The following is a 26,105-nucleotide window of genomic DNA, read 5'->3' as shown; positions in this document are numbered from 1 at the left end:
TCTCTGGGACAGGCCCTCTCATTGACTGACATGGGGACATTTCACTCTGCTTTGTCCTGAGTGCATCCAAGAGCTACAGCTGAGGAAGCATCACTTCAGTTGCACACACCAGAGGCAACACAGAACTGGAATTGCGCATAGCTCTGGTCACCGCATTTGGGAGAGATGAATGGAGACTGGAAGAGGTGCAACAAAGGGCTGCAAGGAGGAGCAGGAGAATAGAGAGCCTGTCTTAGTAGAGGAGACTGAACAAACTTGGCTTGTTAACCTAGCAAATGAAGGCTGAGAAGTAGGGCTGTGCAACGCTTGAGATCATGATTTAGATTTGGAGATGATTTGAATGATTCAGAGGCTGAATCTAAGAATCTGAATCAAATTGCTGGAAGCTTTCCGAATTGATTCAGAGCTTCCAAATCACTTCAGAAAAGATTTGGAGCCGATTCGGCCATACAGTATAATGGGGAATCAATGAAATATCTATAACTTTGTTGTCTTTTGGCTGATGTGGATGAAACTTAAAAGTTTCAAGGTGATAGGTGCTGGGGTTTCTGGGAAACTGCACCTCAAAGTCCTGAAAGTAAAATGCATGTCACATGTGTGTGTGTTAAGCCATAGTGTGGTGAAAACTGCAAGGATGGTAGCCCCTGGTGAGGCCACAAAGCCTGCCAAGTTTCAAGGAGATAGGTGCAGAGGTTTGGGGGAAACTGCACCTCAAGCTGCGGACAAGCAAAACTCGTGACATGGGTGACACTGTATGCGTTAAGGTGCAGCAGGATGAAAACTGCAGGCTTGCTAGTCCCTGCTGAGGCCACAAAGCCTGCCAGCTCTCAAGGAGATCAGTGCAGGGCTTCTGGGGCCCTGCACCTCTAGCTGCTGACAGGCAAAACTCGTGACATGGGTGCTTATGCAACTGTGTCTGTCTTGGAGGATGGAGGGCGGGGGGGGAGGGGGAAGCAGGGTCGGGATGGAACTACTGCAGGCCTGGCTCCTAAGCTACTGTGCTACCAGTTACCAATCATTCATGATTCACTCAGGGACCAGCTCAGTACACAGTAGCTAGCTAATGTAATGAGTTAATGAGCAAGGATTAACACCTACAAAACCATGGACTAAGGAGAGGAAAGAATCAGTACAGACAATCAACTGCCCCAAGACAGACACAGACAGTTGCACAAGCATCCATGTCACAAGTTTTATCTGTCAGCAGCTAGGGTGCAGAGTCCCAGAACTCCCCTGCACCGATCTCTTTAACAGCTGGCAGGCTTTGTGGCCTCAGCACGGGCTAGCAGGCCTGCAGTTTTCACCCTGCTGCACCTTAACACACACAGGGTCACCTATGTCACCAGTTTTGCCTGTTAGCAGCCAGAGGTGTGGCCCCAGAAGCAAGACTGCCCCTGTGCCTATCACCTTGAAACTTGGCAGACTTCATGGCCTCCACAGGGGCTACCATCCCTGCAGTTTTCACCCACTGTGGCTTAACACACGCAACATAAATTTTGCTTTCAAGAATTTGTGGTACAGTTTCTCCCGAACCTCTCCAGCTATCTCCTTGAAACTTGGCAGGCTTCATGATCTCAGCAGAGGCTGCCACCCCTGCAAGTTTCATTGAAATCAGGTGAAAAGCAACAAAACTATAGATATTTCATTGATTCCCTATTATACCCAGATCTCCGAAGCAGCTCTGAAGCTTCGGAGCTGATTCAGCTGAATTGAAGTGGGAAACTAATACGGAGCTCTGAATCAGATCACTGGCATCTGAATCAGCCAGATCTGAAGCTGAATCGAATAGCTGCCTATTCGCACAGGCCTACTGAGAAGGATATGATTGTTCTCAATAATTATGTGGTGGGGGGGAGAAGGGGTAAGCTCAATCAGAAAGAATGGTTATTTAAGCTAAAGAATAGTGCTGGCATGAGATCAAATATATCTAAACTGGCTGTGAATATTTGTAGGTTGGAAATTAGGTGGAGCTTACTAACCACTGGGGCAGTGAGGTTCTTGACCAGCCTTCCGTAGAGGTAGTGAGAGTAGCAGTCTAATTGCATCTAAGATGTTGCTTGATCGTTTTATGACAGGAGCTACATAACTTGGTTTTCTGTGAAAGCAATGGACTGGACTCAATGCAGGAGATCCCTTGCAGTCCTGTCATTCATGTTTGCATGAATTGCTAGCTGGGTTCTTCTTGCTGAGGTATCAAGCCTGACTCTTTGTTATCCTGTCCTTTGTGCTGGCATTTTCCTCCATGCAAAGTTAGTGCAAAGCTCATCATGAAACACTGTCAAGTCAGAATGGTCATGTTTTGTACTTGCATTATACTGGTGTAAGTGATGTTTCAAGGCATAGTGCAAGGAAGAACTCGGCTCATTATTAGTGATGATGATGACACGAGACAGGAAAGAGAAAGGGCTGAGCTTGGTATTTCAGTTCTCACATTGTACCTATAGTGTTAGCTCTGGGACAGCGTTCACTGGAGCATGGACCCTGCCTATCTTCCATCTGTGACAGATCCTGCATTCACCTGGAAATTGTTGCAAATACAGAAAATATTACCACTTAGACCCTAGATAGCACTGTGAGGCTTTTAGTACCTTCCTGGAAGCACAGTGCTATTCTGATGACTCCCCAGACATCCAGAGCAGAAAGGGCCCATTAGAGCAAATGGAGACAAGAGTATAAAATATCATTAATTAGGGTGTGGCAGAGCCCAAATTGTGCCTGTCCTTTAAGGGCTTAAGCAGGCTGCAGATCAGCCTGCAGGTGGGAGCAGACCCAATCACATGGCACCCAGGAGGCTGCCTGATTTGTGTAGGGCTAGGCAGTCAGGGTATAAGACAGGCCCTGAGAGCAGAGCTGGGCAGTTCCAACTGGGGAGCTAAAGGGTAAGAATTTCCTGGTTGGAGATCAGCTGCTCCCAGAACACATGACTGTCAGGAGTAGGAACTATGGGGATGGAAGAGGTTCTTGGTCCTGGGGAATGACCTAAAACTACATCCTGCTGGGGAGGATGGTGTGGTGGGGCTGCTATGGCGGGGCAGTCTCCAGGAAATGCTGTGCCTCCCTAGTGAAAGGCAAGTATGGGCTCTGGAAAGCCTCAACTTCTGCTGCCTTGTGGGTGACCCTGTAGTGGGGAAAGGCTAGGGGAGCACACCCTGACAGAAAAGTGCAGGGTCAAGGCCCATAGGAGTCCATAGGGGAATAAGACCCAGAAGCCCCAGTAAAGGGGTGGCATATTGGCCCCAGTGAGGGTACAGAATGAGAGCCGGAGGTTGCGTAGAGTAAGGTTTGCGAAGGGGGGCCTGAAGGACTTTGCATAGGCTGGCAGGAGTAGAGGCCCAGTAGGGGCAGAGAGAGAGAGAGAGTGAGTCCAGTGAGGTCAGAACAGCGGGCCCACAAGGGGTCCATGAGCTCAGAAAGTAGACCTGTATGAGAGAGGACTAGCTGCCAAGAACCTAACCATAAAACTTCGACTGGTCAATGCTGGGGCCAGGACCAGGATGGTCAAAGGACTTGAGCACTCACCATGAGAGATGGCCAAAGCCAAAGGCTTGGAGTCTCGACTAGCCTAGACGCAAGGCTAGGGCATGTGAGACCAAAGGTCCCAGAAGGGGCCACTGCCAAGAGGGAAAGGGGTCTAGGTGGGGTTGCAGCCCAGTATGAGGGCATAGATTAGGCTCTCTGAGTAGGTGGGATTCAAGTCAGGATCTGAATGTTCAGTCTGGAATATAGTGGGACCCAATGTGGGTCTAGAGCCATATAGTGATGCCATCTGTGAGGCATGGGACACGGTGTAGGGATGATACAGAGCCATGGATAACACCCTTGGCATCAGAGCAATAAATGGGCAGCTTCCTGCCTATACACAGCTATACTTTAGTTACAACAAAGGCATGGCAGAAGAGTTAGGTGGATGGATTGCCCTAGACAGGTGTGTGGGCCAGTGATTGGACTGGCCTCAAAACAGCCCCATCACATAGGGTTACCATATTTCCAGTTCCAAAAAAGAGGACACCTACTAGGGGGATACCTCACTCCCAACTCATAGCCCCCTGGCCCTGCCAGTGCCCCTCCCTCCCAACCTACAGTCCCTTGTCCCCCACTCCCCCCCCATAGGCTATGCTGGTGCCCCTCAGTCCTAACAGTCCCTGCCCCCACCAGCCCTGCTGGTGCCACTCACTCCCAAACCACAGTCCCCTGCCCCCCGGCCCTGCCAATGACCCTCACTCCCAACTTGCAGCTCCCCTCTCCCCCCAGCCCTGCTAGAGGGGGCCTCCAGCTGCCCCCACCCTGACCAAGCCGGAGCACAGCAACTCCAATTCATGAGGGCAACGGCAGAGCAAGTCCAGCCCTGTCATAGGCTAGAGGGAGGAAGAGGCCTGTGACACCTGCCATCCTGGGCTGGGAATTCCCTTCTGTGCCAGGCAGCCTGACCATGCCCCCACCCCCACAGCAGTGTCCCCATGGGCTGTCCAGCCAGCACGAGCACTGGCCCAGCCATGGAGCTCCCTGCTGCCCTCAAAGGGCCCCACTGCCCATGTCCCCCACTGGAGGGGTAGGCACCTCCCCTGGCCTGCTGCTGCCCCAATGCCTGGGCAGCTTCCCTGTTACCAGATTTTCCTGTCACTTTGGTGTGTACTCATTTATTAGGGTTATGTTTCTGGGGTCTCTGTAATTCTATCAATGTGCTACTTGTGTTACTTGTGTCTCTATATGGAGCTCTATCTCTCCCTTCTGCAAGTCCTCACCCTTAATGAAGCTATCTTGCAGGACTCAGTTTCAATGGGGCTGGGTTCCTCCAGACACCAGATCAGTCAAATGCATACACACACACACACATTAATGTGACACACCTGACCCAGCCGGGTTGATCAGCATGTATAGACTGACACCCTCATATGCCAGGAATCAGTTCATTAGGGCAACAATAAAATGCAGTCAGACACAAGAACACTGGTGAACAGAATCCCTCTGAATCAGGCTGGGTGTCCAGCTGACATCCTCATGGGCCAGCATTCAGTTCATTACCACATGTCTGAGCCAAACTGGGTCAATCAGCCTCTACAAGTTGATCCCCTTATGTGTCTCAAATTCAGCACGTCCCAAACTTTTGCCCTAACTGTCCTAGTAGTGGTAGCCTTTTGATGAGTGGATCCCACAGTATTTTGGGCTTTACAGGGATCTTTGGCTTAGGTAAAAGAAGAAGCATTGCTACAGAGCAAGTGGTGAAGGGGAAGTAGAGAAGGAAAAATACACCCAGTTACCACCAGTTTGACTATAAAAGTTATTTATTGCTAAGTATATAAAATTTATGATGGTACTAGTAATAATAGCCATGCAAGGAAAAACAAACCAAAAAAAATTACTATATTACCCTGGTTCAATTGAGTATTTGGGGAAACTTAACTCAAGCTTAGCTAATAAAATTCAGGTTCTGAAAGCTATTCCCAGAGAGAAAAAGAGGAAGAGAGAGAGAGAAAGAGAGAAAGAGGGAGAAAGAAAAAGAGTGTGTGAGAGCTGGGATTTCACCATTCCAAGGCACTCAGGTGTTTTGTTAACAGGCAAAGTATCTAGCACAATTGTTGAAGGTTAAACAAGTGACGGAAAGAGATGATCTGTTTATCCCAGTTTCTTGAGAACAACAGCGGATGGTGTCAGAGAGATTTCTCCCTCTTGAAGCACATTTTTTGCTGCTGTACAGCTTTCTTATACCCTTAGTCCAGCCTCTTCAAAGCATTCTTTGAATTATGTAAATCAAGAGGGTCCCATGCCATAACTGAGAGGGAAAATCCTGTTATATAAACAGTTTCAATTTAAATGAATTACCTTTTTTAGTGACAAGGTTTATCTTATTTGGAACATCTCAAGAAACTGATTAACCACCAGGAAAAACATAAAGCTTTAAGGAATAACCAGACACCTAGGAGCTGGCTTGAAATTATTATGACTATAGAAGATATATTGGAAGGGATACTGTATTATTTTTTCTCAGATGGCCTAGCTTTGCTTGCACTGTAAAGTCAGCATCAGTGTTTTGTATTTTACCTGTTGTGAATAAGCTTCAGCTTAGCATGACTTTTAGATCTTACTGTAGTTTTTTAACATACTTAAGGGGATCGACTATAAGGGCTGTGCAAAACGGCACCATTCCATTTTGCCTGAAGTTTCAACAGTTCGACGGAACAGTGTTTCATCTCAAATTCATTTTGAGTCAAAACAGCTGTTCTGTTCTGTTCCCTCAAAACAGAAAGATCGTGCTGTGGTTGGGAGGAAACCCAGCTGGGCTGCTTTCCTGACCCCTGTGCTAGATCATGCGGGGGCAGGAGGCAACCTAGCTGGGCTGCTTCCCCAGTCCTGGCGTGATCTAGCACAGGGTACGGGTAAGCAGCCCAGCTGGGATGCCTTCCATCCTTGATGTGAGGTAGCATGGGGGTCGGGAAGAAGCCCAGCTGGGCTGCCTTTCCACCCGTACCAGATCTTGTGCTGGGGATGGGAAGTCAGCCCAGCTGGACTGACTTTCCATCCCCAGCCTATGGCCAAAACATTTTAACTTTTGAAATGTTTAGACCAGCCTTGTTTTGTTTCAAGGTTTTTGTTTTGTTTCAATTTTGCTGTTTCAGCCTCAAAATTACTCGAAGCAGTGTTGAAACAAAACAGCCAGCGAAATTTTGCACAACCCTATTGATTACTTGGAGTGTTCATAAACTTTGTGGGGAGGACTTCCACAAGTGATCCCAGGAAAAGTGTGACAGCATTTGTGGTCAGGGCTCCAACTGGCTGGTTGTTGTGATGAACCCTTAATCATTATTCAGATGTCACCCATGCCCCCTCTGACTCAGTCTTTTGCCTCAGCATTCCCTAACCCGGCAACTGAGTTTTAGTCAACTGAATTTAAATAGGCCTACCATACTGGGATTGGGGAAAGTATGGCCCAAGATGCCTATTAAACTTTTTTTCTGCTTAGTTCTGGTTGGGTGAGGTTGGCGGGGCGGGGGAGGAAAATGTCCTTTGTAAATCTAGCAAGCTGGGTGCCAGGGCTTCCTTGGGAGCACAGAGCTGACAGGTAACATCCCACAGCTCCACCCCTGTCTCCAATCACCCTGCCCCCCCACGCTGCCAGCGGAACAGAGCAAAATCCCAGAAATATGTTCCTATTTCAAAAAACTGCCTGAATAGAAACTGGAGGACTCAGAAAGAGGATATGTCCAGAAAAACTCAGATGTATGGTAGCTCTATCATAAGTCTTGGGGAGAGATAAGTGTGAGTGAAAAGGAAGAAAAGGAGGGCTCAGAGGCAGACAGTCAGCAGGGTCATGCCCAGCTAGAGCTCAGTGTGAAGCTTGTTTGTGAGTATGCACTGCCTCTAATGGCTTAGTTACATGAAGAATAAAGGCAATTCCTCAGGACCAAAGCAGCAAAGAAAATATGGTCCTGTGCTAAGGGGACTAGCTCAGGAGATTTGGATTTAGTTGCTCCATCTGACTTGGCAACATGATGCATGCAAGTTACTTAACTGTTAGTGTCTCATCTGTAAAAGGGCAAAATGATGCTTCTTCTCTCCCTGTCTATTTAAATTGTAGGCTCTTCAGGGCAGAGACTGCCCCTCATTATGCAGATGCACAGTCCTCAGTACCAGAGAGGCCCTTAGTTGCAACTACAGAACCAACAGTTCCTAATACTGGTAATTACCCAATGTACATGTGCTATTAGAAGCAGGTTGGGGAGTCTAGCTGTTCACATGTTGTTACTGTTCAAAGCTCTCTGTACCTCCCAGGTCTCTGGTAGGACTGATAAGCCAGTCAGCATCCTAGAGAACTGAAAATCATTGTTGTAAATTATTTTTTTATTGCTGTAATGGATTTGAAAAATCAGCAAAAATTCCTTCTTTTCATCAGAGACATCACCCCCCATCAGAGACCAGCCAGGAGTGGGGAAAATAACCTAATGCAAATATATGGGCAGCTTCTAGATGCACTGAAATAGAGCTCTGCTTTTCTATCCAGCTTCTCAGATTAGCTGCCCCTGCCCTCAGGTCTGATCCAGTCCCATGGAAGGCAGTCAGAGCCTTTCATTTGACTTTAGTGGGAGCTGGACTAAGCCTTTAATCTGACCTTGTCCCCAGTCCTTCTGTGATGATTCAGCTGCACTATCCAGTGGCAGGGAGCTGTATTAGAGAGGATTGCTGTCTTGCTTCTGCACTTTACTTGGCTGAGCAGGAGCCAAAGAGCATGGCACCAGGGGAGTCAGGATGTCTGGGTCCTCTTAAGTAGCTGGTGTGTGAAGTGTAGCTGTGAAGCATGGGCACAAATGAAGTGAAGCTTCCTGCGGAGCCCCCTGCACCTCCCTCCATAAGCTCAGAGCTCTGCAAAGTTCAGGAGATCTCCAGCCCAAACACTTTGCCAAAGGTAAAACCTCAGGAAAGTCTGACCCAAATCTCTCAGGAACCCACAGTGCACGGATCAGTGCACTGGAAGTGGGTGGTTCTTATTCAAATATGGGGAATGCTGAGAAATTGAAAAGTGAATCAACTATTTGAAAGGAAGAAGCTGCCTGGCCAAGATGCAAACAGCCTTAACTCTGACCTCAAATAGATGCAAACCTCTGAGACTCCTGGTTTCAAAGACAGTCTTGAGAGCCTTACTCTTCATCAGTTTGTTTGGGCCACAGAAAAGGAGGCAATTCACAAATGTCTGACCAGGCACATTGCTCAGACAGGAGGTGATGATTCCTCCAACATCAGGAGAACTCCCACTGATGCCTGAAATGCCACACTAACTCGCCTCCTACGCACACACTGCTTCCCCGGCTAGGAGGTGAAATGATAGCACTTACATGAAGAGAGCAAAACCTAATGTAGTGATGAAGCATCACACTTAGCGGTGGAGACATGTCGGTGTGGAACCAATTATAAGACCAATATTGTGTGATACACATTTTTGACATTTCCCATACCAGCTGTGCAAGTGCATTATCTCCTCCTAATTTAAGGTAGAACTACAGTCTGCAAATCCTTATGTGCAAAAATTGGCAAAGAGAAAATGGGATGGTGGTGATGGCTTGTATATATTACATGTCCTTAGCCACAGGATGTGGATTTCTAAAGGGTGACTTCCCAAGGGTATTTTTTAATAGATTTGGTTGTCCCTTTTATAATAATATACCCAGAAGCCTTGGCAATGCTTTTTTTCTTCCTCTGCTTGTTTTTGAACCTTAGAAATATGACGATTGCCCCGGCTTTGCAGAACAACTCTTTTGGAGGTCATGGAGATATGGATTCTGGGGTCACCACTTTTAACAAAGATATTTCTCCTAAGAGTTTCTGAATTGTTTGAAATTAATGTATTAACGACAGTGACAAAAGTTTTAAATAGATTAGAAAAAAAAATCACTTATTATTTTATCAGATTTGTCTTCCCTGGTACTTCTGTCATAGGTCTACTAGTACTCCAATTGTCCATCGGCTCTAACAGCAGACACAGGGGCAACAAGATGTAAGGAAGCAATAAAGGACATGATCCTTATTGTGTTTTCTGTACAGGTCAGCTTTAAAGCTCTTTTAAACATCATAATTTACATCATGTATTATGCAGGGAACAAAGAAGGGAAGTAGTGAGGTGAGCGTCAATCCTGGGGCAGAGTTAAGGTTATTTGGGAGACTCACTCCAAGTATTTCCACCTGAAAAACAGGAGAGGAGGCTGTATTGTGAGGAGTAAGTTGGAAGGATTGTGGAGCTAGCTCTAGCTCTAGGAGCCTGATTTTCTTCTGCTTTGTACTTTGTGCTGTCATTTACATCAGTGCAAAGCAGGTGTAAAACACTTCCCCATGAAAATGGTAGCACTTTGTTCTGCTCTAAGTAATTACGCAAGTTGTGGGGCAATGGAGAATTAGACCCTAGGAACTCATAAAGCAGAAAAAGAGCAGAGCAAAGCAAAAACACATATTGTTGCAAATATGCAGTGCTGGTACTCTTTGCATGAAAGCCCACAGCAGTTGCAGCAATGAATCTCATCAAAAATGTTACGATAACATTAAATTATTAATAAAAGTTTGTGGTGTTAAAATTAATAGCAGCACTGAGAGCTGCAAACTGTCATTCAGAATAAGCAGGGGAATCTTGTGTTGCACTAATAAGTAATAAGTGTCTAGAGATTATGGCTTCCTCTGTTCCCCACCCTGCCACTAGTGTGTACCTGCTAGAGGTGCTAAAGGAGGGGGTGTTACTCCTCAGTTTTGGCAGTTGTTCAGTGAATAGTGAAAATATGCCATCAAGAGGAGTTTTGTTGTTGTTGAAGTTTTTACAATCAAGGATTTTGATAAATATGTCTTAGAAGTTAGGGCCTGACGTGTCTCTGCAGTTTTTCCACATCAAGTGTGCACACCACTCAGACCCTGCAGACTGCCGTAGAAGTGCTGGGGAGCATCAGGAAGCCCACATGCTGGCCTGTACCTGCAGACCAAATGCTGTGAACAGTTCTTTGAAACTTTCCTAAATTGCCTGGGTTGCAAAATGGAGCTTTTTGTTAATGAACCATTATTTCTCTGAAATTTCTGGTACTTCCACTTTGGCTTGGGCTGGTGATCTTCCTGGCTCTCTTATCACAGCCTTGGTCTGTGTGCATCTCATCCCTGTCAGTTGTGGCTGAAGCTGTGGGTGCCAAAGCCAAGTCTGGAAACACTTCCCTTATGCTGAGTTTCCATGTTAGACCCAAACTGACTGCTCCATCTCCAGCCCCCATCAGGGAGCCCATCTGAACAGTGCTTAAGAAATGGAAAACAGACTCCTGAGCCTAGTAGCCCTAGGGCTACCAGACTACTATGGGCAAAGCCCACCAGTTTCCATAGCCAGCAGTACACAAGGAAGCAATGTGAGCAGCCTCACATCCAGCCTGAGTGGCCATGTAGCCAGGGATGATCCTGTCTTGAGCAGGGGGCTAGACTGGGTGACCTTGTGAGACCCCTTACAGCCCTACTTTCCTATGATCCTGCACCTGGGAACTCAGAGCAGGGTTTGAACCCACAGCTCAGGAGTGTGTGTTGAGGTGACCCACAGATGTCCCTTCAAGCACCCTGCCACTGCCTGATAATGAGACATCCCATGAACCTCCAGAGGCAATAAACCTTCAGCTGTCCAGTGAAGCAGTAGAGTCTCCTTCACTGGAGGCTTTCAAGAAGAGGCTGGACAGGCATCTGCTGGCCTTGGTTGAGAAACAGTGGATCCTGTCATTCACTGTCCAAGGCGTTGGGCTTGATGACCCTCAAGGATCCTTCCAACACTGTGCTTAACAGTTTGGGTGTCAAAGTGCTTGGTGCTGGTATGTGGAAAATGTAGCCTGTTTTAGCTCAGAGACTTATTTAGCTTATTTTATACCCAAATCCCTGTCCTGACCAATTTCTTCTCACTATATGCATAAAAGGGAATGTACCAAGTAAGAAGCAAACTGATCTTATGAGATGCAGTCTGGAGCATCAAACTGATGTTATTGCAGTAACCCAAAGCAGGGGTTCACTGCGGTAGCAGTTGTGCCTTCATGTATGGAGAGACCCAGATCCTCTGCCCCACTAAAGGGCTCTCAGTTTTGAACAGAGAGGAGGTAGGAGGGGAAACCCAGCAAATAGGTATAAAATAAGCTACTTAAATATGGCTCCAAATTCCTGTCCCCACCCCCTGAGGTGGGTGGAAAGGTGATGTGTGCATGGCAGGAGGGAGAGCTGGGCTGCCCACACAGCAAGAGAGGGGCTGGGTTGCCCATGCTGCACCCATGCTGCAAAAGACTCAGGCTGTGCAAACAGCCAACAGATCTGTGCAGCTCACGTTGAACACAGGACGAGCAAGTTTATTTTACAGGTGATTTGACTTTATTGGAAGAAGTGTTCAGGGCCCATTGTAAGTCTGGGAATGACATCAGGAGGTCGTCTAGTCCAACCCCCTGCTCAAGGCAGGATCACCTCTGTCCAAATCATCCTAGACTGTATTTGTTTAACCTCTTCTTAAACTTCACAGCCACCTAGCACCATGCCCAAAACCTGGGGAAAAAAAGCTTAACTTACCACAGGTAAAGCTGGATGAAGGCACTGCCAATGTCCCACTACTACAGACAAAAGCAGCTGGTAAACAGCTGTAGTTTGCCCTATAAGCTCCATCTGACATCACTACCTGTGGATATTTGTTCTCCAAGCATTGCTGCCTGGGAAGTTGTGCCATGTCTTCTCTGTGAAGTTGTCAGTGCCCATGTCAGCTAGACCTGACCAAACCAAAATCGGGTTTTCATTGAAAAAGTTTGGGCCCAAACACCAACATTTTCAGTTAAAAAATATTAACTTTTTAGGTTGAAACTTGAAAAGGCTATCTATTTTTTGTCAAATAGATATAACAAATATGGATTTTTCCCCCCCGCAAAAAATCAGTTTTGATGAAATCCATTTTTTTTTTCACCAAAGGAAGCAAAGACCTGTTGTCTGCCTCTGCTGCCAAATGCCCTGGCACCGGATTCTGAAGTGCAGTCACCGCCCCTTATTCTTGGTGCTCATGGCAGTGTTTACAGGCATCTGGGACTTGAAATGAAGCTGGGGGTGTCAAGAGATGCACACTGCATTAAAGGGACTTCTTGCTCATACAACTATCCATCCTGCCACTCCTTGTGCCCTTAAGGCCTGGAAACCTCTCTGCTTCTATAGCAGGGCCAGAGGGAAACCTTCCTACAGGTTTCAAATGTGAGCATTCGCTGTGGCACCATCCAAAGGCACAGCGGCTGCAGAAGAGGCTAAATCTCTCTATTGAATAATCTATCCCGCTGTTTTGCAAGCAGGGGTATCTGTATTGATTGTGCCGTGCTTTCGTCTGGTCACTCCTGGAAGGGAGCCCAAAACCCCATACTGCTACCTCTATTAAATTTCAGCTTAGCATCTTGCAAGTCTGCTATCAGGAAGGTGCAGGCGCTGGGCAAGGAGGATTAGAGCAGCATCTTATCCTTCCCCCAGTGACAGCCAGAAGCCATGTCTTGCAAGGGGAGGCCTGCTGCCTACCAAGCAGAGATCTAAAAGCTCAGGGAGATCAAACATGGAGAGCCCCAAAGCATGTTAATGGGCTTACCAGGAGGAGATAGCCAGGAGTACAGCCCTGGCGGGCTTCCGTTGTGCATGGTGGGTGTCAATCAGCTTATCTCTCTGATAGGACTGCCTAGCATGATACAGCCAAGCTGGGGAGAAGGCACCACCTCTGCCCCTCAGAGCCAAGTACCAGGCCTGGCCAGGCACTCACCTGGGACATTAGTGCTGAGTGCTTCCTGGGAGGTGCTTCACTCTCCATGACATCAGGGTGTTGGGGGTCCTGGGGGCCTCCTAAAATCATACTCTGACTCTTTAAGTTCTGCATTCGTATGACTTATACCTGAGGTGCTTCCAGCACTGAGCAAGCCTTTCAACACCTGGGCATGCGGGTACTGCTTGTTCAAGTGATCTAGAGCTGGGGAGGGGCCTCGATAATGTCTAACCTGTGGCAAATTTTAGAGCGACAGGTTCTGACAATAGCATAATCAAAGAGGGACAAGCAGAGCACCAGCGCCTGCATGCTGGCTTAGCGGGGAGTGCCAAAATAACTGCCCCCACTGCCAGCCAGTGACACAGCTGCCCTGTTACACCTCTGGGTCTCCTGGTCCCTGCCTAACCACCCAGCTACTGAGCTAAACGTGAGAAGGGCAGTCCCTCAGTCATGGGGCTTTGCCTGGTAGAGATGCACATCCAAAGATGCGTGCATGGAGCCGCATTCCTGCTCAGCTAGCTCAGTAGATGTGTGGAGGCTCACCCACGCACACTGCCCTGGGAGTAGGATCACAACCTGTGTGGAACTGCCCAAAATAGCAGATACATGGCTGGGTAACTGCCTTGCCTGGGTCACTGACTGGCTACTGCCTGAGCTAAAGGACCCACCTCCAGCAATTAAGCCTGGACAGGCTCATCAGCTTCTGCATGCACCACTAGCAAGGCACAGGGAGCTGCAGCAAATGGGATGTAGGTTGACTAATAAACCCAACACAATTTCAGTTTTAGCTCCTCTCACCAATCTGATCTCAAAACTGGTTCATAATTTTGTCAAGGACTCTCCAGTCAGGAAGTGATGCCAGGGAGCAAATGGCCTCATTGCCTGTTCCAAGCACCTGCAGCTCCGCCGGACTTCACAGGGTGCTCCCTACCTCTGAAGCTTTGTGGGTTTGCTTTGGGCATGATATCCCAGGAGGCAAGAAAAACTTCTACTGGGGAATAGTCCCTATTGAGAGCAACCACCTAACTCTGCTTGCCTTCCCCTGTTCCTTTGTTGTAGGACCGAGACTTCATCATGACCTTCAATACCTCGCTGCACCGCTCATGGTGGATGGAGAATGGGCCCGGCTGTCTGGTGACACCAGTAATGAACTCAAACTTGGCCCCAGAGGACCATCACGTCATCACAGTCACTGGCTGCCTGCTTGATTACCAATACATAGAGGTAGTGAGCAGCGCCATGCAGATATTCCTGGCGGTAAGGGGAGCCAGCACTCGATCTTGTCTTCTTCTGCAGTGGTTCTTGAGGGCGTTGGAATGAAGGTAGCAGGGACACAGGCCTGAGTTTCCTCTCTCGCATAAGGTTGCTCCACTGGCATTATTGCTGACCTCCAGTGAAAAAAAATTGGGCCTCCAGGGCACAAATCCAAAGTAACCACAGTAGACTAAGTAGGCCCAATACTTCATATTGCAAAATTCAGAAAAAGAGCTGAATCCGACCTTCCCCAAATGTCAGTGGAGGCATCTTTTCTCCCAAGAGCTGATGCTGTCTTCCTGTTTCCAGCCTGGCTATGTGCTCCTAAGGGGGCTGTAATTCTTTTCCAGCTGGCACGTCTACACATGTGGCAGACTGCACAGTTGTTACTATGCAGTCATTTAGTACTTGCTTAAGCAAGTATTAAATGGCTGCACAGTCCCAACACCACTTGGCTATTTTTAGAAGCTACTGCCCAGTAGCCTTGGCATCATGGTTCGTGCCTGGCCACGCTACATAGCCGTACCTCGTCACTGCGGTGGTATAGCATATCACGTAGACACACCCAGTGAGTTAACTAATAAACCTAACACAGTTTCAGCTTCAGTTCCTCTCACCAAACTGATCTCAAAACAGGTTCATAACTTGGAACAATATACTTGGAATTACTCGAAGACACAGATACACACACATTTTTAATCCTTTTGCAGATTTTTTTGAAAATGTTTTTGCAGAAAAAAAAGAGAAAATGTCTCCATTTTCACCCAGCTGAAACATGTCTTTCAAGGGCACACTGGAGCTTCCTATACTTTGAAGTCTGTGTCATGGGCAAAAAACACTTGAAGATCTGAAATGCTATTGAGCCATTAGAACTTGTGATGTCTTTTCAATTTATTCATGGTATCAAACACCCTGGCCTTGAGCTCTTGGGACTGTGATAGTCTCTTGGAGGAGCAGGAGAGGAGGGGGTAGCAAGTGGTGCTGGCCTTTTGGAAACACTAAAAGAGCAATCCTGGAAATTATCATCATAGTATCTTAAATTTGTTTTCAGCCCCTAGTTAGAAAGTGTAATGAATAATAATAAGGGGAAGGAATTTATTTAAAAACCCAGTGAAATTTACCCTTATAGAAAAGGTCAGCACAAAGCATATCCCCTGCTTAATTCTCTCCACGCACTGACTCTCACCTTTCATGGTAATGGAGCCACGAGTATTAAGCTGAATACGTGTATAAAACAGCAACTTGATGACTTCCCTTTGGTTCAAATTGTAAAATTAGTGGATGAAGGCATGTAGCAAAGGTGCTAATATATCGGGGTGAGCCAAGCTGGCATATTTCAGCTGGTGACTTCCCAGTGTGTTATCACACATTTACGCCTCAATACTACACATGAGATGTTTATAATCTAATGTGTCATATCAGCTCATCTCTGGGCTGGTGGTACTGGAGGTGTGAACAGCTCAGAGGAACAGAGCAGATGGACCCGGTGCCCAAAATCCCCCTGGAAATGTGATATTTTGTGCGTGTGGAATGTTGACTTAAAACTCAGAGCGTTTGCAATGTGAGCCAATAAAAGATCCAGGTGACACATTCCCAATGCAGTTGGGATCAAGGGCGCTGCTCTTATCTCTCTGTCTGGCAACTTCCTGCTACAGACGGTGCTAGTGAGTTGTCAAAAGGCAAAAAGTTACCAGGAGTTTAAGCAGTTGTGAACATGTCACTGCCTGGACTGGAAACAGAAATAATTGCCTTGAATAAGAGCAACAAGATCCCTTCTCGGAGATGTCTGAGGGGAGAGATGTGGGATAACGCTTTTAGTGTCTGTTTTGGGTTGTGCACACACAGCCTTTCCCACCAGTCAAGATAATCACCACCTAATGCTGCCAACACAGTGACCGACTTTTTAAAAGAGAGGTTATATGTTTTAAGCACTGATTAAAGACACTGTCCTAAAAACAGAGGAGGTAGAAGAAGCTAGGAGCTGCACCAGCCCAGGACCCCTGGGTTACCAAGCAGCCATTACCCAGAGTGAATTTGGGCTTGTTCCTAACAGCCAGTCTAGATAACGTTTCCTCACCTTGGCAGTGATTGTGTTGGATTTGGGTACAGCCAGGACATGGAGAGAGTGAGAGGGAGGGAGGTGGGGTGTAGGTAGGGCTTCCTTGACACTGGCCTCCTCAGTTTTGTGTGCCTGTGGTAATAGGATTGGGGGATTCAATGGCAGGCTGGCTGTCATGCTGGATCACATGGCTATCTTCTAATTCATCCTCCAAACAGCCCTGGGACTGAAGCCCATTTCATGGGATGGCCTTTGTGTCCCATAGGCAACAATGGCATCTTCTGTGTCATTGCCAAATGGCCTTCCACTCTCAAACCACTCCCAGCAGAATCAGCCACACCAGCCCAAAGCACCCCAGCTGTATCAGGGTGAGAGAGGGAGCAAGTGGGGACCTGTTAGCATGGGGTGGCACAGCCCTCACATTGAAGGGAGGGGTGTAAAAAGCCCCTGCTTCCATCAGCTTCATGCAGCTGCAGGTATTTCTCTTGGAGCAGCTCCTGGGGGCTTAGTCCTGGTCTCCAGCACACACCTCCCACTTAGAGCTGGCTAGGATATTTCCACTGAAACTCACTCCTGCATTCACCAAGGCAAGTTCACGGAGCCCCTGACCCCACAAGTGATCAACCATACACGCCTCCATTGGGTCCGTTCCCACAGTAAGTGTAGGATCAGCCCGTACCATGAGTCTCCCTGAGCTTCATACAGTTTAGTTTTAAGTGATCAGATAAAGGGACTGCCTGCAGATAGCTGCATGAAAAGGCACATGGAGGAATGGATTCCAGCCATGTTTCCCACTTCAGGCTTCACGGACCACACATCGGGGATGTGAAGTACCGAAGGGACTGAACTAGACCCAACAGAGCATTGTCAGCTTGTGAGAGCCAAGTGCTGTCGCTGACCTTTCCGATTGACTTCCAAGAGCCATTTTTGGCATGACCTGGTGACATGTCCCTCTCAGTAAAGCGATGAAGCCTTGCTGAAGGACACAAGGTTCATCTCAGATTGGTTTCTGGACATCTAACCAGAGTGCAGGAATAATGCTACAGGGTCACCTACCCTGATCAGGATTGAAAGAGGCAGCAAAGGGTAAAAATCACGGTATACAGAGAGACCACACAAGGCCTAAGCACCACTCAGCATTCACCCAACACTCAGCACAAGGGGCACTGTTCTCAGTCACTCTCTTCCACCACCATAATGCCAATAATAAGCTGGGCTGTAGCTGATAGGGTTAAGAGTGCAAAGATGTGGGCTGTAAGACCCCAGTCTTTACAATGAGAATGTTGCCCAGAAATTTACCAATGAATCTGCAATCTTCTAAATCTGTTCACAGGGAGCATGTGTGCAGGATAAGGACACTAAATGCCCCGGATAAATGATTTGTGCTGGAGAGCCTGCCTGGCTCTGACCCTTGCTATCTCCTTGGTTTCACATTTCTTGCTTTCCAAATAATCTGCTTTTCTCTCTGTTTTTGTTTTGAAGCTCTTCGGATTTGTCTATGCCTGCTATGTCAGCAAAGTGTTTATGGAGGAAGAAGACAGCTGTAAGTGCTTTTGCTATTAGTCACAGAGGGTGAGCGGGAGCATTGCAAAATAATCAGGGATAATGTGTTACATGGGTGTGCATGGCCACTGTGCAATGCAGCAAGTGTCAGGGCTAATGAGAGGGAAATGCAGCATGAGCCTCTTCTCTCTGGTTTCCAGGTTGAAGGAGGTGCTAGGACCAAGGCTGAGACCTAATCCATCACAGAACCAAGGCCTGCTTCCTTGCCTGACATCCTTCTCGAGCCCCAAGTCGAGACCTCTTATTTTGAATAATGCCCTGTCACAGGGTGTCTGAGAAATAGAAGAAGAAGATGAGATGGGTCCAGCCCCCTCTCTGCCTGATCAGCCTCCCTCCAGTCAGTTCAGGTGACAGGAGAAGCAGGAAGCGAGACCCAGAACAATGCAGGGAACAGGGAAGGTCTGCAGTAGGAGCAGGGGGGAAAACCCCATCATTAAGGGCCAAATCCTATTGTACTTTGCACACCCAAATGGCAGTTTTCCAAGTGACATCTGTGGCAGTTATGCACTGTTTGCAATTTTGCTGTCCCTGAGCATGAGCTGGATTCGGTCATGGCATCAGTGCTTCCCTGGCATATGAGAAGCCCCCGACATGGCCACCCACTAAGGAACTTATGAGTTCTGTTTTGGGGGCATGTAAATGCTCAGCCAGGTTTGGGCCTTGCAGGCCAGACACTGCACATACACAGATTTGGAAGGTAGCCCTTGCCCCACCAAGTGTACAAATCTGAAGCACAAGGCAGCCAGACATACAAAATAAAAGTACAGGTCTAGTTAATGACAGTGCAGTTTCTGCTGTGCACAGAAACACTCTTCCTTCTCCTCCAAACCACAGACCTTTCCCCTCCCCAGCATTCACAGTGGTCCAGATTTCACAAAGACCGGTTGAGAGGGAGACAGCACAGTTCATTGATACGCACGGGGGTCTCAGAGCCCAAGTGTCTATTCTGGCCTCTATGTCAGGCGGGCTGTGTGATCTTGTGCTGCTCCTATTGTGCTGTGGGCTTTGTGGTCTTTAAGTCATGTAGAAGCCTTGTTTGCTGGCCCTTTACACAGGGAAAACTTCCCCCATTCTAGCCCCTATCCCCAAGCATCAGTCAGTGCTGTACTTGTTAATTTTAAAAGGAAATACAATGGGAAATTGATGTGACAATCAAGTGCTTTGACTAACTTCCCACACTGGCTCTGCCTCTAATGAAGAGGCTGAATAATACTCAATGGTTATTGCTACACAATAAGAATTGGCAACATTAACCATGGCATTAGATTCCAATCCAACTCCCATTAGAGTCCAAAGGAGTCTTTCCATTTATTTCAATGAGCTCTTGGATCAGGACCCCATTGAGGGACTGCACAATCCCAAAGTAGTTTTCTGCATAAGTGTCCCTGTCCTTTAGCTCACACAACCCCTTCCAACATTCTGTGGCAGATTTTCAGGCCCAGAGTTGACAGATGGCTAAATTAAGTGGTGGCCCATCAGTGCAATAGTATGGACGTTTAATTCACTGCCTTTTTAAAGCACAGTGCTATGATGTATGGTGCTGCAAAGTGCCACATAAAATATCAATATAGGATGATAAATAGTGACTGCAGACTTGGAACTTCCAGCATATTTTTGTCTATAGCAGGATCAATGTTTATGCACCTGTTCGTTTAAGAGCCTTCCACTATAAATCTGAACTGCTTCCTTTTATGGGGGAAGTGGCTTTGCTGATGGCTTCTGATCTGGAGTGGAAGCGAGAGACATTTAGATTTCAGGAGTATTTGTTCAGCGGTAGCATCTTCTTTGCATTCTGGGCACTATCATCTCCTAATAAAAATACAGAGAAATATCAGACTGAGAGGTTCCAACTAAACTAAAGCATTCTTCCCCTGTCCAGCATCTGGGTTCCAGGGTTGAACTATGAGATGACGTGATGCTGAAAAGCCCTTTACACTATGCAGCTAAGGGCACTGTTGCACTGGCTAACTCCTAGATACAACCCAGTTGAGTCCCAACACAACAGAAGAGTGGAGACACGCTCTCTGGAAGAACATGGCTAAACAAAAAAAGCCAAGTATCAGTATCATGGTTGTGCTATCTCCAGGAAGCCACAACTTCAGAGTCCTTTTGGAGGCTGTATGCTTGAACAGCTCAGCTGTAGGTCACCAGGACCCCTACCCTTTAGGGCTTTGTAGGATCAGAATCATGTGACAGCCATTAGTCAAATTGCTTAATGCACCTCCGGAAAGTGCTCAGGTATTATAATGGTGAGGATTATGTAAGAGTAGAAAAGAACTAACACCTTTAACCTCACCCAGAAATCTGCGCTGCCTTCCCATTCACCCAGGTTTTCTATTCCACGATACCAAGAACCAGGTGGGCCATTGCATTCATCTCTCAATGAAGCTTGCAAGAGATGACACATACTGATACTGTCATGTCTGCACTATGCTTGCCTTGGAGCACTGAAACCTGGTGCCACATTGGCTGATGCAGCCTTCAAGTGAAGCACAGACAGAGAAACACAAATCATTTGGTCACGCAATTAAACTTAGCATCCAGAAGCCACCAGAGATCCAGTGGCCTTCCAGGATGTGAACCAAATAAAACCTCCGTGCATGTAATGACAGATCACCAAAAGTCATTCTAGTCTACAAAAGTACAGTATTGCATCATGCCAGAACTGTGTTTGCCTGGTACTGATGAAGCCTGTGGGGTTTTTTTTATTTGACAGTCTTTGCAGGATTCACATGCACACACACACCTTTTCCATACTTCCACTATGCAAAGAGCTGAAATAGCACAATGAGGTCCTCATCTCAGGGCGTCCATGAGCCATTACTGTCCTACAGAGAATTCCTTAATAACACAGGTCCTCCCAGCCATTAGAGCAGTATGTTGGTAAAATATTTAGCTTAAAAATATGGTTCATTTGGGTTTTATTTTGAGGGATGTGGAGGGTAGAATATTATGAAATTTACCCCTCCTTAAACTTGTCTAACTTTTGCAAAAATTGTTTCCATGAGCTGAAATCTTCCAAGAATTTTTATGCAAAATATCTCCTGCTCTAAGGACAATGGAACAGTCCCTTTTTCTTCTGTGCTCGCATTTGTGAAATAACTGCAGTTATTTGTTATGTGGACTGCAGCATTGGCAAGGATTTCTAGTCAAGCATCAGGGCACCATGGTGCAAAGTAGACAAACTCAGAGCAGAAAGACAGCGCCTGCCCTACAGACCTTGTTTTCTAAGCAAACAGCAGTTTTATTGCTGTTGAGGATTTGTCTGAGCAAAGACCACAGCCTTTGTCCCAGTATTATGTGCCTTAATAGGCCTCTCTGGCTGTTCAGTTTGGAGGGATTTCTAATAGCAGCACTTTCCCCCCTAAGGACAGTCTGATGATATGCTCCTTTACCTTAAGGAAAGTGAGGTTTGGATTCATTTTAAGTGGTACTATGGTAGGGGTAGGCATGTACTTTATAAGTTTCATTGGGCAGGACTCTCCGTTTTGACACCCAGTGCTTAAAAATACAACAGAGCTAGTGTTTGGCTCAGCACCACTCAATCCTGGGCATGCTAACTGGGTCATGCCCAGTGCCACTGTAATACCATCTAGATTCTCCTTTTTGTCATCAGACACATGTGGGGTCGAGAAAGTGGACAGGCTGTGTTGTCACAGTGAAGCTCACTAAGGCAGTTAGCAGGAAACATGCCCATAGGCACATTCAATCTATGGTCACTTCACAGCTCCCTTTACTGCAGTCTCTGAGCACGTTATAATCTTGCATGGGTTTATCCCCCTAGGAGGAAAGAAGAAGGAGTACTAGTATTATCCCTAATTTACAGTGGAGGTACAGAGAAGCTAAGGACTAAATCCTATCTCACTTCTACCCACCCAAGTGGCACTTAACCACAGAAATGTTTTTGGTACCTAAATGTAGTTTAGATTCTGTCTGTGTCAGAACAGGCTTGCCCTGGTACACGCACATCTGCTGGGAGTCACCAGTGACTTTCTTGCACCTTGCAGAAAAGGGGCCAGAACCAGAACCAGGCGCTTCCCCTCTTTGAGGGCAGGAGCCATGTCACCAAGGCATCTTTTGTCTGGCTTGCTCTTCTCATTCTGGTCCCCCAGTCTCTGCCTCCTGGCTTTCCACTGGGCCAGCTTCAAGAGGCAGGCTGGAAAGTGCTCTGAGGCATGAGTAGTTCATGCCCTAATGATTAGGGCATTTTGCTGGAAAGGAGACCCATATTTAAACCACCTCTGGATGAGAGGCCTACAACCTGGCTCTCCTGCTTGCAGAACAAGTACCCTAGCTGCTCAGTTACTGGAATAGAAGGCATCCCCCATCCCCCAGTATTTTTTCCACAGCTGGATTTTCAGGATTTAGGATTTCTGCCCCAGAGCCTACGGGCCAGAGTGCAGCTTTCCAAGCCTGCCCAGAAGGGAAGCACAGTGTGAGCCTAGCTAGGTCAGTGCAGGTAAAATCCAAGCTCTGCATAAGTGCCCAACATTTAAACATGAAAGATCCTCTCAGGTGCATGAAGGTGAAATAAATGACTTGCCCATGTTCACAAAGAGCATGTAGGGCAGAGCAGGACCTGCATGGAGACTTCCCACAGCCCAGGTACCTCACTAACCACAGACTATCCTTCCCTCCCACCAACTACTCCCAGAACGAGCTCTTGGCCCTGCTTCCCCTGTCTCCGGCATGTCTGCTGGGTGAGCTCAGGAGTACTCATCAAAATGAAATATCGCCTCGACCTGGCAAGGATTAATGTAAAACGACAAACTTGCAAAAGGCAAGCCGCCATGCCATGACAGGGACTTTGTATGGAAATAACATTATACAGCACAAAAAGATGGACACCTGCAAAATCATGACCACACCTACTACAATTCCAGCTCACTCGATTTAGTTTTGCCCCTAGCTTTGGAAAGGAAATTTAGGCAAAGTTGGGGGCTGATATTCTGATGTGTATTCAACAGTAATCATTGTAAACACCCATGCAAGAGCTATGAGCACCCTGACAATAGTTAGGTGTTCAGTAGTAGCAATAGCCAACCGATGGCATCAAATACTAATCTGCCAATAAATTAATTGCAGCCAGGCAGCAGCATGGTTTAACTAAAACAACAGTGATTTACTGCAGCCAGCCAATAAGGCAAACAAAGTAGGAAAGCCTCAGAAAGTTGCTTTACCCCAATCCTGTTCAAACCAAGGCCCATTCCAAGATCAGGCCAAAGAGGTGGCTTTTGAGAGCACCTGGCTTGACAGTGGTCTGCTTAATGCCTTTTAGCTCCCTTCATTTCCCCATCCAAAACTCCTACTAAAGTAAAAGCTATTTGTTAGTTCCAGTTTCCCCCAGCTCGTAAGGGATTTGTCTTCCACTTTCAGAACTGAAAATGTTTTTGGAGAAAAGCTATTTCCCATTTTTGGCCCCCAGTATGTCTGCCTAACAAACAACATCCCTCCTGCAAGCCTAGGGTGGCCATAATAGAGGACATTCCACTTTTCTGCTACTCTGTCCTCTATTGATACGAAACCCGACACCTTTCTGTCTTCTATTTTTCTCTTCAAGAGAAAAATAGAGGGCATTAGAGGACATAAAGTCATCCGGTTTCATATCAATAGAGGATAGAGGACAATGGGACTGTCCTCTATGATGGCCACCCTAAGCAAGCCCTGCTGAGGGCACACAGGCTGTTCCAGATCCAGATGGGAGCTCTTCCTCCAAGGCCTGCTGGGACTGGCTTAGCTCATCACTGGGATCATTCATTACCACCTTACTGCATTTGTTTCCTCGAGGCTTTTTGAAGAGTTTTGGGCCTGGGCTTCTTACATCTTAGCCACTTCATTGTCTCCCCCTGGTGAGATACCAATGCCCTTCTTGTGGAAGAAAGCAGTAGCAGTTGGGTGTGCTCAGCATAGCAAAGGACAGTTGTCAGGCCAATTATGGCCACCTTAGGACAGACCAGGTCCCAAAATAGTTGTCCAAACTATATAAGCAAATACAAAGTTATCTGGACTGCCATGTTTAAAACTCCATTTCCCTCAGATCCCGCCTCATGTTTCCTTTGCTGTGATTATGAAGCAAGGAAGGAGCTCTTCAGACAGAGCAAGAACTGATCTCAGAGTCAAAGCAAAGCCAGAACAACAGCAGTTTGGAACAGGTTCTGCTAAGTCAGGGCTTTCCCTGATCCTCTAGCACTCCATCTTAGCAATAGGTCCAGAAAGATTCAGAGAAGCCCCTACTCTTGCCTGTTTGTCCAGCCAAGCCTTTGATTCCAGCTTCCTTACTACAGCTGTGTGGAATTTCACCGGCCATTTCGTTCCAACACTGTTTTGACCAATTTTGAGGTTGAAACAGCAAAATTGGAATGAAACAAAGACCATGGAAATGGCCTCAAAACAAAACCAGGCTGGTTGAAACATTTCAAAAGTCAAAATATTTCTACCATAGGCTGGGAATGGGAAGTCAGTTCAGCTGGGCTGACTTCCCATCCCTAGCGCAAGATGGGGCAGGGGACAGGAGGCAGCCCAGCTGGGCTGCCTTCCAGTACCCCATGCTATATCGCGCCGGGGTGGAAGGCAGCCCAGTGGGGCAGCTTCCTGGTGCCCCATGCTAGATCGTGCCAGGGGTGGGAGGCAGCACAGTGGGGATGCTTCCTTGTCCCCCATGCTAGATCACACTGCTGGGCTGCCTCCAACCCCCAGCACAATCTAACACAAGGCACCAGGAAGCAGCCCCACTGGGCTGCCTCTGCCAGCAAAACTTGAAACAGTGTCAAAACAGCCTTTCTGTTTCCATGGAATGGAACAGAACGGCTGTTTTGACTCGAAATGAAATCCAAGATGAAACACTGTTCCCTCGAACCATCGAAACTCAAGGAGAAATGGAACGGTGCCATTTCACACAGCCCTATTTTTTACCATACTTGCTCTGGTACTGGGGTTCAGGATTATTAACCTCCATATCCTGAATCACTGAACAGTGTAAATTCAAGGTGTTAGCTATAACTCAACAGTGCAGGAAGAACTGGCTCTGCTAGCCTCTAGCTTCTGTTTAACAAAGGGGCATCCAAACACGGCCAGTGAGAGGTGCTTCTGCAAGTGCGTGCCTTTTTAATTACAGGGCACTGTACGGAGGAGACTGCAGGTCCCAGGATGCAGTTCATTAGCAGACTCTCACACTGTGAAGGCAGCTGCAAGCCATACCTGAGACCCCTCCAGACTCTGAGCTGCTCTTCAGCTCACTGTCCGCTGTAATTCCACCACTAGTGTAAATTGTTCCCCAGCCTTTGTTAGGACAGGGAACAGAACTGCATTTCAGCCTCACATTTTACCTTTCCTTTCCACAAGCATTTCAAACCATTGTAGTGGAAAATAAAAATCTCCATGTGAAATTGGACACTGCCTGTTGTAATAAGTTGCTTATGTATATTGGGATCTGGCAAGGGGCTTATCTGCCTCCGCTGCCTTTGAACTGTGTTTGCATTCCATACGGTGCACAGCATTCAAACAAACTCATGCATTCAATACACTTTTAATATTAATGCTGCTGTAGCTGAGATTCAAATGCATCTTTTTAATGGAATATCTTATTAGGTTTGGAAATGGATGGATGCCATCAAAATTGAGAGCTAGCTGAATATTAAGTTAGAAAGACAAATAGGTTTGGAGGATGGGCCCCTTGACTTCATTCCGATTTCCAGGACAGTAATATGATAATCCATGTGGTTCAGTGCTTCTTAAACGATTTATATATTTATTTTAAGAGGGACTGGCCACACCACAGCTCTTGGAGTGTCTCTGAGATGCCACAACACAGGGAAGATAGGAATGAGCCTCATTTGGTTAAATATGGTTTCTGTGGCCAACAGTTTTTGTAGCATTGTTGAGCAGCTGCACATTTCACACAAGCTTCACACACATCTCACCTCTTAATTCCTCATGCTGATATTTGTGGGAGGGCTGAGGTGTCAAGCACATAAAGGA

At 47.0% G+C, this 26,105-nt stretch overlaps 1 protein-coding gene across 2 annotated transcripts in view; it reads left to right on the top strand.

The window, feature by feature from the left end:
* NKAIN1 (sodium/potassium transporting ATPase interacting 1) overlaps nt 1-26,105 on the top strand; it is a 221,563-nt gene that overhangs the window by 156,241 nt on the left and 39,217 nt on the right. For both annotated transcript variants that reach the window (XM_090057909.1, XM_090057908.1), the window contains 2 exons: nt 14,312-14,509; nt 18,048-18,108. In XM_090057909.1, the coding sequence (XP_089914035.1) occupies nt 14,312-14,509; nt 18,048-18,108 (259 nt within the window). The remainder of the gene's footprint in view (nt 1-14,311; nt 14,510-18,047; nt 18,109-26,105) is intronic.

The sequence above is a fragment of the Crocodylus siamensis genome, chromosome 7, assembly GCF_052110815.1.
Source record: "Crocodylus siamensis isolate JL-2025a chromosome 7, ASM5211081v1, whole genome shotgun sequence".
NCBI lineage: Eukaryota > Metazoa > Chordata > Crocodylia > Crocodylidae > Crocodylus > Crocodylus siamensis.
Note: the sequence above shows the minus strand (reverse complement) of the source record. Positions and strands in the feature narration are given on the sequence as shown.